Source organism: Myzus persicae, unplaced genomic scaffold (genome assembly GCF_001856785.1).
Source record: "Myzus persicae strain clone G006 unplaced genomic scaffold, MPER_G0061.0, whole genome shotgun sequence".
Classification (NCBI taxonomy): Eukaryota; Metazoa; Arthropoda; class Insecta; order Hemiptera; family Aphididae; genus Myzus; species Myzus persicae.
In genome coordinates this window covers 187,679-204,626 of record NW_019104378.1, presented here as the reverse complement: position 1 = coordinate 204,626, position 16,948 = coordinate 187,679, and the positions used below count along the sequence as shown (strand labels likewise).

General features: G+C 27.7%; 1 protein-coding gene across 1 annotated transcript in view; it reads left to right on the top strand.

Moving 5' to 3' along the window:
- The window catches only part of LOC111041747 (zwei Ig domain protein zig-8-like), a 251,929-nt gene that overhangs the window by 218,843 nt on the left and 16,138 nt on the right, over nucleotides 1-16,948 (top strand). The window contains exon 4 of the mRNA XM_022326143.1: nucleotides 7,826-7,953. Coding sequence (XP_022181835.1) covers nucleotides 7,826-7,953 — 128 coding nt within the window. The remainder of the gene's footprint in view (nucleotides 1-7,825; nucleotides 7,954-16,948) is intronic.

Below are 16,948 nucleotides of genomic sequence, written 5' to 3'. Positions count from 1 at the left end.
TTCTAAAATTGTTATATTTTATAATTGCTTATAATAACGAGAGTAAACGATTGTTATACCAAGGCTGTATTTAAAAGCTTGAGGAATCTAGTTCATATTTATACTATTAAATTTAATAAATCGTGTACCCATGTATAATTTAATTGGATATTAAAAATCTACACGAATCATTCTCCACGACTTGTGTGTCCAAGTGTATTTTAACACTAAATATATGAAAATAGTAGTTTCAGACCACCTCTGCAGCATAACGTGGTACTCAATGTGGATTGCAATCGCGGATTTACTTTAATATATTTTATTTTTAACTTTTCATCTTACGTTTAGGAGAACAATTTGAGTTGGCTTATGTTTAAACTTTATAACCTGAATAGCTAACTGGATTCGAACCCAAGAGTTGTGCATGGCCAAATAGAGATATCATCAGTGTATCTTAATTCAATAATTTAGTGACAAAATTGTATGAAACAATTTTGTGTCAAAGCTTAAAGTATAAAGACATTGAAATAGTGCATTCAGAACTTAATAATAAAATGTCTCTTATATGTATATACATATACAAGCAAGACCGCTACATACTTGTGTGGAGACAAACACATTTTCTTACCAGGAAATAAGTATTTGATAATAGTTATGTCATAAATAGTTCAGTTGGCTTATAATTTATTAGATAATTAAAAACAATTTTACTATGTACAAAAATGATGAATAAAAATCTGGTATCCCTACTAAAATGAAATAACGAGTAATGATTTGTCTACATATTTCAACGTTCATTATATAAGATTAATCTACCATCGTGCATGCGTTACATAATATAATATAATATATATCATACACGTTATAATACGTATAGTCCATACCTTATTTGAATATTTCAAAATTTCTATGAGCGCTGTACAAACTTAATATTTTTTGTAATCCTTAAAAATGATTCTATATTTGTAAGTCCATGTTTGCTTTAAAAAAAAAAAAACTGAATGGTACGTTTTGTTGGGTATGTTAGTATACCAGCTTCCTGCCAATATATTTGTTAAATGTTATGTATTTTTTATAATTTATTATAAAATGAATAAAGCAAAAAAATAATTTATAAAGATAGTATTACTGAAGATATAATAAAATATTAATTAAACAATACATTTATTACTCTCCAGAGAAATTATTTATCACCCGTACGTTGAACTAGAGTATTACAACAATACAATTATTATTTAAGGAAAAATTACTAAAACAATTCGTATTTAATTTAATATTATTCAATGTTTCCAAACCTGCGAATATTTTTCATTCTCAAATGTATTGCTCTCAACATTTAGATTCAGTATCTTAATGTACAGTTAAACGAAGTAGGTAATTCAAAATTAATAACTATGTTCATTGTTCATTCATGTTTAACATTTTCATTAGAGTTTCTAAATTATTATCAAGTATTATTGTAATTTGTAACGTAGTGATTTCTGGCAAATATAGTATTTCAAATGTGTGTATACTAGACTGATAATATGTATATTGTATAATTAACATCATCCTTCATCATCAGTTCATCTAAACATTCAACCAACCATCTAATTATTACACGTCACTAAATACATAAACATTATAGCTGCACGCAATATCATCATATCAAAGCAGTGTTTTCAAGAATATAATATCTCAGCAGGTATTTAACCATGTATGATAAACCTATGAAATATTATAATTCGTATACATTACTTTATTTCATAATATTATCATCGATTGAATTATTGGTTGAACTTTTCCTGCTATTTGTAAAATTTTAATAAAAGTATCATAGGGACCTTATGAAATAATATTATATTAAGCTCAAACGTACAGTATAGGTGCTTTCATTAAAATCGTAATATTACAATATAATATTATCACAGTCATCTAATTCTATATTTCTACTTCAAGCTTGTGGAATTTAGAAAAATATGTTATTTATTGCTATAGTAATGTTTGGTATGAAATATCTATGTATTCAATTGCAGATATTATTTGATCGTGAAACTATAGTTTATCCCGAATAGACACGAAATAAGAGTAAAAACCATAGGCGAATGTTTTTCTTATTTCTTTTCTTCTTTTTTTTTTCATTGCCCGCAAACCTTTAAAAACATCTATCTTAACTGCTGACACGTTATAAAGGCAAGGAAAAGAAATTTTCTTGCACTTAAAAAAACTAAACAACCATTAAGGTTGATTTACATATGGATAATACAACCAGACGAAATATGAGGTCAATCGTTTCTTAAATATTATACGGGAGGTGATATTTTTAAATAAGTAGTTCGTTACAAATTGTTTCGTGTAAAACATAGGACATAAAATCGTGCAATTTATTTTAACACTGCGAATAGGCACTTTATAAATAATTTGGGTAAATGCACTAGGTAAATATTTGAAATAGGTTATCATTAAACTAATTTTTAATCTACGTAAATGTTTCCTAACAAATAAACTGTAATTTAATTCTTACGTATACACGGAGTAAGCTACACAATTATAGTTTTATCGTCTTGAACGTTTTTTTTTTTTTTAAAGCACCAACTTACATTTAATTGTTCTCTTGTACCGTGTTATTGTTTATTTTATTGTATTAAAATAAAATACATATTTTATTTTTATTTTTCCATTGCATCTGCTGCACGATAATAATTATTATTTTAATGACAAAATAATTAAGTGTATACGTTATAGCAGACTTAACATAATAATATACTATGCACATAGTCTGCTTTAGTAATGATTGCACACGTAATACACGTATAGTAATCTTAATAATAATATATACATTATACGTAGGTATACCAACATAATATTATCATGGTTACAGAAAAGCCAACTTCGTGGTTTCAATAAAGAACAGAATATCTCTCATTCTCTCTCTCTCTCTCTTACTCCCATTCTATCTATCTATCTGTCTCTGTACCATTTGTGAGTAGTAACAAAATCGATAACGATGTAAATTGTAAATTCTCATAGCGCCAATGTCATTTTAACGGCAAACAATAGGGCCACGGTTCGCAGACCACGTATGAATAATGAATGGCGATTTTGGTGTAGAAGTTTTTACGAAAAGAGAGACTGAGAGGGAAGAACGAGAGAAGTTTTTACCAACGATGGATCGACACTGTAATGACGGTCTCCCGACGGCTTCGACATCGCCATCAGCGGCAGTGGATGACGGAGGTGAACGTCATTTGCATACTTATACGTCTTTTGTCGTGATGGCACTTTATCGTATTCGTTCATATTATTATACACCTCAAATAGTCACAACGAGAGGTGAAATGGGACGGTTTATATAATGTGGCATGTCCGTACCGTTTTCAATTATTCCGTGTTGTGTATCAGCTATCTTTTACTATACGCACCTACCCGCTTCGCGTGTATTCGCTTGTGGGTGCGTGGGTGTGTTTACGCTAAAGTGCAATAATTCAAATGCAAATTATACCCTGTTGTGAGCGCGCTTGGACCCCGTTGAATGACGACGCATAAAATGTTGCCTCAAAGTACGAATTTCTAAAAATTAACTCTACAATACCGATTAATCATTTCACCGCTGTAAATGAATGCAAACATTAACGCCGATAAATTTATGATATTTTCCAACCATGATTTATCCATAACAATTAGTAAGTTCTCAAATATATTCCATACACAAACGTTTAAAAATATGTAAACGATTGTAAGTGTTCGTTGTAACTTTTTACAGCACAAACATTAGGTACTTGTTTGTTAACTTTGTATAATAATTACACCACAAATTAAATTTTTACTCATAAATTAAAGGTTAAGAATAAAAGGCCATCAAAAAATTAATTCGATAAATTGAATTCATCCATTCATGTTTCATTGTTAGACAAATATAAATTATAAATAGATAATAAATACATTCTATAATATTTGTACAAATATTTTTTAACTTATAAGTATCTCTATTTTACGTCAGCAACTGCACTCTTTACAATGACCTTGAAATCATTGTGTAATATAATCCCGTTGTACTAGCTTCACTAAAAAAACATTCCACTCTGACACTATAAATCACCCAAATCCTCCAATATCTTCATAAGCTGGAGTTAGGTGCTTTCTCAGGTAATGAGAATGAATGGGGCCGTCACATCCCTCCTACCAGTATCTTTTTCTAAACAAGAGGCAATAATATTGTTATCAATTAGTAATTTATTTCATACTAACTTATAAGTTGTATGTATAAGGTAATTAGAAAACCGATTTTGACAACTTTCATTGACCACATTTTACTAATGGAACCAGAATCAGTCTCACTTATACTTAGTACCTACTTTCAAAGAATCTAAAGGTATTTAATGTAAATAATATTAAAAATATAAATTTCATAATAATAATAGCTATTATTTCATAATACGACACATACTATAGAGAGTGATTTCCCCGGTTTAAATAATTCGTAATTGGTAACTACCTAATAGGGGCTTCAACCTGCAATTACTAAACCATGACAAGCCACGTCAAGTGGTTTTAATTTATCAAGTTGAAAATATTTTTAATTTGCTTAAGAATAACTTCAAATTATATGTTTTCAATTTTTTAAGTTGTAATTGAATACATTCAACTAAATTAATTTGAGTATTAGATATTGTGTCCATACAAGGTTTTAATTAATTTAAAACTGAATCAATGTAGGTATGTAATAAATATAAACTGGAAAGTTCTTATCAGTATGTCTATTTAAATAATTCATAACAATTAACAATCCAAAAGGTATAATAATTCAAAAAACGATGAAGAAACGCAAACAATTAACTAATAATATTTTATTCTTAAACATAGATAATTTTTTATGACATGCCCCAACCTTGCACCACATGACACCCTTTGTTAAATTTGAAACATAAGTAAATTAAACTAATAACTATAAAACTACGATGTCTTGTTTCTGTTTTGGTTGTACAGAGTGTGCACCCCATTTAATAATAAAATACAACATAAACATTTTATCTCGTAAATGTTTGTATTTTGCTTTTTTGGTGAAAAGTGAAAGTTTGTAATTTGTTGCTGTTTCATATTTGTTGCCAAGTATAAAAATGGATGAAATTGCTGTTGTTTCTTTGTTCTTTTGTTAATGGCTAGCGTAAGTCTGGCATCAAAATACAAATTCTATAAATAATTAGTATTGCCATATTATTATTAATATATTTAAACAAAAAATTAATATGCTAATAAAAACAATAAACAGCATAAAGTATAAGTATAAGATTATTGATAGTAAATCTAAGAAAAAAATTTTACAAGAAAAACAAGTTATATGTCTAAGAATATAGTTTTGTTAACAAACTTTAAATACAATTTAATAAAAATGGTAAAGTTTATATAACATTGAGAAAAAAAAACATAATAGGTATATTATTCTGCCGAAACAATTTTTTACAATCATTGTAACTTGTTCAGTGTTTATCATAATATTTTACATGTCATTTTTCAATTTGTCATCATCTAATCTTCTTTATAGTGATACTCAATTTTAATTTGATGGTCTCTTAATTGCCTCAACTATAATTAGATCTTATTAAGTTGTATATACCTATTACCTACTAGTACGATGGATTTATGGGTTATTTGATTAAATTATAAAAATAGAAATTAGGATTTGTTTTTAGATTGTATTTTTTTGATTGTATAGGAAAAACAATTTTTAGGTGGAATTTTATTTAGAACTCTAATATTATAATTTACTGGAAATAATTTAATAATATTTCTCAAGTTAGCTTAAATAATTATAACATCAGCACGGTCATTATCTATGAAAGTTATTATTGTCCTAACTCCTAGGTACATTTTCTGTGTCAATACGCATATAATCGGGGCTTCGTGTGGTAGTTGATCCACACACAAATTTCGACTGCCATTAGTCATTACACTAAAATAATCAAAAATGATTACCAAAAAACAGTAAAAACAAGGCACTGGTAAAATTAATACAAACACAATGGAATGATTGTTTTTTTTTAATCAATTGGAAAATATTAAGTAATAAATATTGGAAATACTATTATGTTTAATTTGGATATTCATTTTTTTGTCAGAGATAACATTTGATATTTACATTCAGTAGGCTGAAAAGCGATGACTCCATCCAGGTTATTAGCACCACAGCTATATAACGGTCGTGTGTGTGTGTGTGTGTGTGTGTGCGTGTGTGTGTCCAAAACAAATCTCGGTCATGTCCAGCTACAAAATGTATGGTTTAGTTTTTATGTAAATCTCTGATGGATTGGCCGGTGGGGATGAGGAGAGAATCGGACGAGTAAAGCTTTACGACAGTTGATCGTTAACGTAGTGACCGGCCGTGGTGGCAGGTTTAATTTCAGCATTATGCGAGAGCGATGCACAAAAGGTCGCAAAAAACATTTTTTACCATTAAGATGTAGTTAGGACCCGAAAGATATTATTCAAACAACGCGGGAGTATTCTCTCATCGTATATGTATGTGAGGGTGTGTGGGTGTGTGTGGGTGCGCGCGCCGGCCACCCTTCGTGCACTGTATACCGGAGGTCGGACGAACGCCGCTCATGGCCAGGGACATCAAGCAGATGGCCCTTGAGTGCTTGTAATGACTGTCAGTGTATCCCGTGACAAATGACACCACCGCCACTCATCCACCTAGCGAAGGCTATACGTCATATTATTATCTTGACTTCTGCCACTTCTTCGTCCTCGTCGCAGCCCGTTTCTTCGAGTGGATCGGCAGCCAACGTGTGCGTGCGCGAGGGAGAAAATCCCGCGTGCACGTCCTAACCTAACCTAACCTGCATACCAAACGAGTACGAAATAAAATAATAATATAATATTGTATAAAAAAAATATGATAACGATAATGACGATCAGCCCGTGCAGTATGACGCAGTTGTATCCACGGCCCTCGACCCTCACATCTGTGGCCAAATATTTTGATACAAACGACCGCGACAATTGTTTCGACATTGTACGATATTTCGATTTTCGTAAATAAGAATTACACCCACAAATGAAGATTTATTATTAATGTTGTTTTCTTTGAAATCACAAACGGCCCGATTCGTAAGAATAAATATTTTTTTAACGCATTTCAATAATAATATATTGGTTCGTTGCCATAATAATAATATAATATGTATAGTGACAATGAACGAACAAAAAATATACATTTCAGTACGACTGTTGGAGATAACATTTCTGAAGGTTCGATATTCTCGGTATTATCGATTAAAACAATGCAAAAAGGATAGTATAACATAATATTGATTATTGGGTATAACAATGTAATAATCATTTATAATGTTATTCGTTATGAAAATATGTAAGAAAAAATCAATTAAAAAAATTAATACTGTACAGAAAAATTCAATACACCAGTAAACCTTAAACAGTGACGCTAACTAGAATAAATATTAAACATTGTGAAATGTATCACATTAATTGTTATCGGTATTTACAGACGAAAGACGTTCACAAATTGTTAACCAAAATCCCGGTTAAAAAGCAATTAATCATTATACACACCACATTCTTCGAGGTTAAATACCCTAACCTAACCTACATCTGGAACTGGAACCTACATAAACTATAGCTCATAATTATACTCGATCACACAACTCATAGAGTTTAAATTATATTTTATTCTACATAATAGATAAGCTAATGATTATTTATTAAAATTATTTATGTTTCGCAATTTAAATAATAAAGTAGATAGTAATACTTTATAATTAATAATCAGAGATGCGTTCTAAGTAAAAAAAATGTTATTTTAAATCTCTGTTACTTGATTAATTACTTATATAAATTATATTTTCAGAACCCATAACAACAATCATTGGAGGTCCTGATATGTTCATCAATAAGGGTAGTACTATGAACTTAACGTGCATCATAAAGCATAGTCCAGAACCACCGCCCTTGATTTACTGGACACACGACTCAAAAGTAAGTTTTTTTTTTAATTTTTGATGCAAACGATATTTATGATAATTCTATATCGTACTTGAATAAAATTAATCATCGGAATATTATAGAAGAATATTATAATAGATACCATCATTTAAGTATTTAATGTTTGTGACTAAACGCTTTCATTTGTCTAAATACCTATTTGGAATCTAGCTTGCACCTATAAGTCTATTAAATTAGAAGAAAATATATCATAGTAATAGGAAAATCCAGTCTTTAAAAACATTATTTAATAAATAGAAATATATAGTATTTTTTTCAAACTTACATATTGTATTGTTAAATAAACAAATGTGATTTTCATAAAAAGGTAACACCAAAATGGACTAATTTTTGTAATCTAGATAAAAATATAAAATACAAATTAGAATTGTAAAACAGTTTCAAAATATATGGCTTTAAATATTCAATACTTCACGAATCCAATGTGGCAATAAGTTAAATGCAAATTAGTTAAAATAGAACAAAAACATCAAAATACAAATTTTAATTTATAAAGTTTACCTTTGGAGGATCCATATTATTATATCGTTTTAATGAGAAGGCCTTAAATTTAAAATATTAGCATACTCCCTTCTGTAACGCATAAATTGACCAGAAATTAAAGCTATTATTTTATTTTATATATTTGCAAAAAATAACTGAAACTTTAAATTATAACGTTACGCATATCGCTTCATATTATAATAAATGATAACTAAAATGCATTTTATTTTTAAGAATAAAAATTATTCACGATAAATAAACACATGCATTGTACTTGTACTTAGTTGATACAGTTTAGTTGATACAAGTATTCTCTAGACATAACTTTAAGTTCTAAATTTCTAATGCAAATAATATATTTCTAAAAATCATATTTGAATGAAAAATAAATACAAAAAAAAATACTTTAAATTTTAGAGTTATTCTAAAAAGTATAAGAAATATTTACATTAATTTACAATTATGTACATGGGTTCTTAAAAGTGTCTTTCAAAAAAATTATAAATAAATTAAGTATATTTTATGCTGATTTTAATCTCTCAACTATAACTAATTGATTTCTGGTTATATTAAAAATTTTAATTGCATCACTATTATAGCTATTACTTAATAAGTTGATTTAATGGACGTAAAAAAGTTTGTACGATTCAATAATATTGACTTAATGATCTAATATAATAAACGTAAACAATTATATTTGAAATAAAAACCTATTACAAAAAAATATTATTGTATGCAATTTGGCTCACTGTAAAATTGAATACAAAGTTCTGTGTACAAATCTAATATAATAATTTACATTTAATTCATAATTTACGTAAATTAGAATTTAATAAGGGTTTTAGTTTTTTAGACAAAATCTAAATATTTATAATGTAAGTATAAATTTTCTTCTAAAAATTAAATCAGAGCAATCACTAAAATATTTCTAAGACCTATTTAACTTGAACCTTTCTCATGGCCATACGATGCGTCAACAACAAGGGATTGTCAATATCGCATCTTATTCCTAAGGGAGCAGTAACTGACTAGTTCTACTACACTAACCAGCTCCAGGGATGGATTGTTGAATAAACAAAGTCTTCAGTTTCCATAGCTACATCACATTTATCTCAAGCCACCAAAATAATTAATTTTACGTTTCTGAAATTCGTATTAATAATATACAAATATATTTTTTATTATTATTATTTCTAAGATAATCTGTGGAATCTAGGACACTGGATGAGAATTTGAGCAAATATATATTTTGTTCAGAAATAAAATGCCTTAAACGCTTTATCATGTCTGTCTACACATAGTTATTTACTACCACTTTTGTTGTATGTTTACCAATAAGATTGTGGATGTTTAAAAACTGAGGATGTCTCTGTGCTGTATAGTATAAATACCTCTGGCTGGTCACGAAATTGAGTAGGTTACTATATTGGATTTGCTATATTTGAATTGGACGATAAATCATTGTATTTCACGAAAAATCATTGTGAGCGGGAAGCCGGGAACGGTGCATTGTCTATTATTTCTAAGCATATTTTAAAGTTTATTTATATTATTATTGATCAAACGGTGAGTAAAACTAATTTTTGCCAAAACTATCGAATTCGATGATAAAATTTTTATTATTATTGTTATTATTATTCCTACTATATTATAGCTATTGTTATTAACTTATAATTAAATACTGCATACCATAAAGCTATTGAATAGGTTCCTGATAATGTGAATTTGATTAAGTTTATGCAGATAACAGACATTATTAGTGGTATTTAATTTAAAGCTCGTACTCAATTAGGTAAATATAATGTAAGTATCTCTTTGAGAGTCCTTCTTTTTAATTTTTCCAAATGCAATTATCACGTTAGAATTATACTTATTTAATAAATACTTTTTTTCCTATTAACTTTTTGAATGATGATGGTAAATATTATGTAAAAATGATAATTATAACTCAGATAATTAAATTACAGATTACTAATAATAAAAACTTCCATATCCTGTGTCACATAAATAGTAGAATAACAATTTAAGCTTATTAGGTATATCTCATGTTTCATTACCATAATTTTTGGTTTTTGTGTTAAACTCGTACCTTAATAGTTGCATTAAGCTAAAGTAATTTACATTTTATCGCCTTCAAACGATATTTTATAACATGTATAAATGTATTTAACACTATTTAAATATTTGTTTAAAAATCTGTTTACCTTATTTATTAAAATAAAAATTCAATATTCTCAAAGTTTTTAATCAGAAATCTTAAAAATAATCTATTTTTACATTAGCTTTTATTACATTAAACAAAGCTTCAGACAAACTAATGCATTATTTTGAATAGATTTATAAAGTAAAAAATGGACGCAAGTTAATATAGTTAGTAAAACATTTGCATATCTCGTTAGAGATCTTATTTATTCTAAGTTAATTTGCAAAATTGTTATACAAATTTTTCAACATTCAGTAATATTATTTGAAATTATAAATTATAATTTTATCAAAGCTATATCTTTCTTTTAGTTTAAATAAAAGCCTGTTAAACATATTTTTTATAGAAAATATATAGTTTATAAGTATGTTAAGCAAAGTTATTTGTGAACTAAATTCATAACTATTTCTCCAGAAAGTCGGAAACACACAATATTTAATTTTTCAGGCCACCTGTAGTCGCTTTTCGTGGATTCTAAGCGGAACAAAATTATTTATCTAAAATCTATGAATAATGAACATAACCTCGTAATACAATATAATATTATGTAGTTAAACATTCTTCTTATTTGATGGACTAATATTAGGTACCTATCTTTTAGGTATTAGTTATAAGTGTAATACTGTCACATTTTTAAAAGTAATTGCATATATACCTATAACCTTTAAACAACAATTAACGTTTTGCAATCAGTCATTATGGGTTGTCAGTTACAACTGTAGTTGTCTGAACAGTCACGCAATTTTATAGTTCACCAGTCACCACGTACACGGCAGTTTCATTAACGATAAGATACCAATTTAGAGAACTTTAGGTATGGTATTCGTTTGTAAGCAATGAGTCCTAATAGGCTCTTTTCAGAGAAGAAGACATTCGTAGATAGTATTTGGTTTTAAAGACTGACGTACAATAAAATTATTACTAAACATTTTCATTTCCAATTTGTTAAGACCATGCCTCACATTTCTTTTTAGCTAAATAGTCTGGGAAAAATGCACAGTATCAGAATCCGCTTAAGTTTTATGTCACTTTGTCAGATCCCTACTTAAGTCTAAGAATAATAATTATCAATATAGTTGTTAACACGCAACATCCTTAATGTCTCGAGAAAAAAGTCATCTAATATAATTTTATTTATATCCTTAAGAATTTCTTATTCTACCTTTTTACTTTCCTTAGTAGTTAAAGTTTTCTAATATTAAATGAGATATTCAAGAGATCGTACACATCGGGTCATAAATAATGAAAGTTTTCTAAATAAAAATCCAAACACACTATTTTACGACGACAATGAACCTTCATTTTTTTGCCTTTTTTGTGTGTTTTTAATATCACTCTCTAGTGTACTTTCCCGCGTTATTTAAGTTGAAAGAAAAATATATCCCTGAACCAAACTTTTGCTAGACATGTAACAAATAAAAATAAAAACCAAATCCTCGTAAATAAAAATAATGCATTTTTTTCGCGCCATAATATTTATGTCGGGTGAATTGTTTTTCACATATTATTGTTTACGTAGTAATGCGATTACAAAAACAAAAGGACCCCACTCATTTTGGCTTAGACACGAACTCTAACGAGGTTTGGTTTGCAACCGTTCTCTGGATTTATTTTCATTATTTTATTTTTTATGTTTTTTTTTATTATCATTATTTTTTTTTTAACCATTGGATTGCAATTGCCTTGAATTTCCCTTTTTCAGTGAGCCAGAAAATTAATTGAAAAGCAGATTAGCCTAAAAAAATCACATAATTTGGTGTGACAATGATTTTAAACCATCACTAAACAAATATTGTACATTTCAACTAGAATAATATAGTAATCTGGGAAGATTTTAGAGACTTAACGGGCTGCCTAATCTTTAATATGGCGTTTTATAACGCTCCGTACCTAAATAGTTAATAAGGTATTATTTTATTAATCAAGCCCTAATTAAAAAATAATAATTTATTAATGACAAAAAAAATTGTTTTGGATAAGCCATTCCTAAATGTGAATAGTATATTGATCAAGCGTGCCACTGTTTCGGGTATAGACGTAGAGTACATGCCAAAACTCGGTTTACTACTAATACGAGTGAGCAAAGGTTTGTGGTGCTACATAATTAAATATGCAAGCAATGTTCCGTCGCTAACAAAAACGATCCTGTATTATACTAAATTATTATATTCATAATACATCAGAACCAGTAATAACTCATCAAGCAGATTGTTCCAAGATCTATATAATTAACATTTCAATTAATAATGATTGCAACAATTACTTTTTTTAATTATAGATAAAAAAAATAATAATATGTCTCAGCTATCTTTAGTAATTTGCATATTATCAAGAATTTAAAAATGATAAATTTTTTTACCATTGAATCAAATGTCAAACTTTTACAACATTTATAACACCTATAGTTAGGTCATAGGAGAAAATAACTACAAATGACAAATGAGTTATTACTATTATTTACAACGCATCATATAAACATTTTTTGAAACTGTGTGATAACAGTATTTCATAAATTATTTAATAAAATAAAACAAATTAAAATTATGATTAGAATTCTATCATATCATTAATGAATAGAAGCCATCTGTAAGATTTCAAACAAATTGTCAATAATCCAGATGCATTTTTTTGAACCACATATGACTAACAAATTAATGGACGTCACTGCCATATTTTATCACGGTGCCCTATTTCTACACTTTTAAGATCACCGTGTTTATTTAGAATTTTTCATAAGATTTTATCGATTTGGTATTCAATCGATTTGATCAGAGTGGAATAATAGTATTTCACAAAAAAACACGTGTAGTATAGCATGCTTTGCCCATGTGGCGTATTAACTTTAAAACTGAAGTAAATGGGGCATGACGAATATGTGATATGTGCATGACTGCTATGGTTTAGATAGACGCATGAAAGGGTGATTCGCCAAGCATGCTTACCCCCATATTTTCATTTAACGTTGAGTTTATTTCAATATTTTAATAATCACGATCCTGTATCCTTTCCTCCCATTCTGTTAAGTACTTCTTTTTTTGCAGACTTTTTTCTCAATAGTAAAATATTTCAAATCAAAGCTTTTTTTTATTTAAATACTAATTTTTGGAATTTTTAAATTCACTTTAACGCCATATTTTCTAAATTCTTCACATTTTTGTACTACTTTAAGAATATTCTATTTAAATATAAACGCCTGTCTTAAAAATGATAACCCCTCCCTCTTTTGTTGACTGTAATTTATTTGGTAGATCATTTTTTGAAACTTAAGATGTATCTAATTCGAAATTCAATAAGGTCATTTTTTTAGTTGTTAAAATGTTTATATTAAGGGTAAAGTCCTAAAATATTAATGCTAAGACACAAAATATATCTAATACTTAATTTAGTAATCATACTATACTTGGATCATTTTAATAAATTTCTACTAACTATAAAATGTTCAAATTCCCATATCTCTGTTATCTTTCAAACCCATTATGATGGATCTATTATCCATAGTACACAAAGTTAAATAATTAAAAACTACTAAAATGCTTGGTGCAAGGTGAATCATCCTATATGTGTCATCTATATTCAACATAGGTATTATGTTTTATCATTTAACTGGTTTGTCTATAATGCACACATGGTGTATTATAGATAATAATATGGTACACTCCTAAAGATACCGTACAGTGATATCATACATCACAAAATACACGACTTTAATACCCAACCTGATATTTATGCCTAGTAAGAAATGCTATTGCGGTTTGACAGCAACATAATGTAGAATGCTATAGCATGGAATGTCTATTAACGTATTTAATGTGTATAAACCCCTCCAAAATATTTATTTTTTTATGTGATAAATATTTATTGAGGGCTTATCACAATGACCCTAAACTCCATTGTTCTTTAGAAATTATGACAGGCGTTTAACGTAAAGCTTAAAAGCACAAGAAACCACTTGTTTTGTTATGTATTCAAGTTTATACCATGACTTGTTTACAATAGCTAATATTTTTGATAACTGTTTTTCCCTTTTCGAAATATAATATTGACCATAGAAAAAATACTCAACTTATCTATTTATAATATGTTCCATACCTAGCGTACTAATATAAAACAACTATAAAATTAAACTGCTATTTAAGTATACATTTCACTGTTGAAACCTTGAAACTAAAAACTATTTTCTACAAAAACCTCTAAATGTGTTCTATTTACATAAACTTTCCTATGTTTATAAATAAACCTAGTCAGAACGTACACAGAAAAAAATTCATTAAGGAGGGAGTTATATATTACAAATCATAATCAGTATAAATTATTAATTAAAATAGTATAAAAGTAAGAATGTTTTCCTATAATCTTTAATATGGACCTATAATCTTTCGGCATGTTGTACTCCCCATCGTCGTCAACATACTTACAACGAGTATTAAATTGAGTTGACGAAATATCAACGAAATATCAACCAAAGGTTTTTAAAAATTCAATGTTACATCAAAAGCTTAAAAAACTACTTAGTAAATTTTTGTTGATCAGGACCAATTTTATGTTGTTAGGCTTTGTATTAGAGTAGATTGACCTTTTATCACCCTTAAAATATGTAAGATAACTTTAGTAGACTATCTAGGACACCTCTTAGGCCATTATAAATTCATATTTCAATTTTAAATTGGGTTGTAACTAAAATACATGTGTAAAATATTACAATTTTAAAATAATAATCATAACTTAAATTAAAATTGAACCATCTAAAAAATCCTATGAGGTAAGTACTCTAGATATCTAATATTCTTATTTCTGACCTTTAAGTTTGATAATAGATCAATTCTAATATTAAAGTTAAGAACACAAAATTGGTTTTGCTGAACGAATATTTGCTATGTTGTACATTAATATGACGGAGCAACCCATAAATGTTTGTTCGGTATCCTGTTAAGCTCAGATTTATATTTTATATCTTTACAACAACAATTTTAAACAATCTAACAAAATTGGAAATACACTTCATTTAATAAGTTATCATTTTATTGTATTGCTAACAGCTTCCTTATTCTACTCAGAGCCCAAAATTATTTTATTTCTTTTAAAGAACTCCAGTCATATAACAATAAAATATTTTATTCTTCACAATAAACGATACTACACATCTGGTCTCTATAACCACAATATAAATTCCATTTAAAGAACTATCCTCGTGCACAAGTTGATGAAAAGTACCTGTTTATCGAAATAATATGATGGCTAAAAAATAGGTAATCAGTACCTACAGTGTACATTAATCGTGTTTTAAAAATCTTTGTTGTAAATTAAACTAATGTAGGCATTAATTAACCTATAGTAAATATTAAATTAAATTATAAAAGTTGACATTTAATAATATAATAACCACATGTCATACCTATATCCTGGCTTTAGTTGAAAATTAATCAAGGTTCAATTCATAATAGAACAATAAAAATACTATCATATTGAAACACAATATACAGTTGTATGATTCATGAAATATTATAAAAAAGTAAAAACCTTATATGTGATGCAAGCAGTGCTATTATAAAAATGCTTAATATGATATCAAAACAAAAAAAACAATAAATTATGAAATTGATCCAGCAATGTTCAACAAAATAATTATTTATTAGATTAGGTTAAAAATAATCCATCGTAATGTATCATATTATTATGGAAATCATTAGCTTCTATTATTGCAGATTTCACTTGTGTTAGTTATTTTTCGGTAAGTATAACTAAACGCCCTTATCTGGAAAACTATTTAGAAAATCCAACAATAGCCATCTAAGGATAAACGATGTGTATACACTGTGTCTATATGGCTCCGATAACTTTTATGGTTCTGAGATCACCGAGTACTAACCAACGCACAATCATTTTTATATGATATATATACATTATTATTATTATTTTCTTGCTTTTAATAACCTTTTATTTTATATAAGAATTAATTTTGACAAATCATTTTCACTCGTTTTCACTGCAAAATTAAAACGACAAAAAAATTATACACGAGTCATATCATGCTTTCTTTAAAGAATGAAATTTCGTTCAAATAAATCCATGATCATATTATAATTACCTACGTTATTTAAGAATACCTAGGTCATTCAGATAAAAACATGTACATTTTATTTCGTTTCTTATGACTCTTATAAAAATTATTACACGACCACAGAGATACGAAACGATGTTTTAAATAATGACGATTTGCAAACAACAAAACTAAAGCAATTCTTTTGTGTTTAACTCTTTATCTTTAAACATTGAGGATTACAA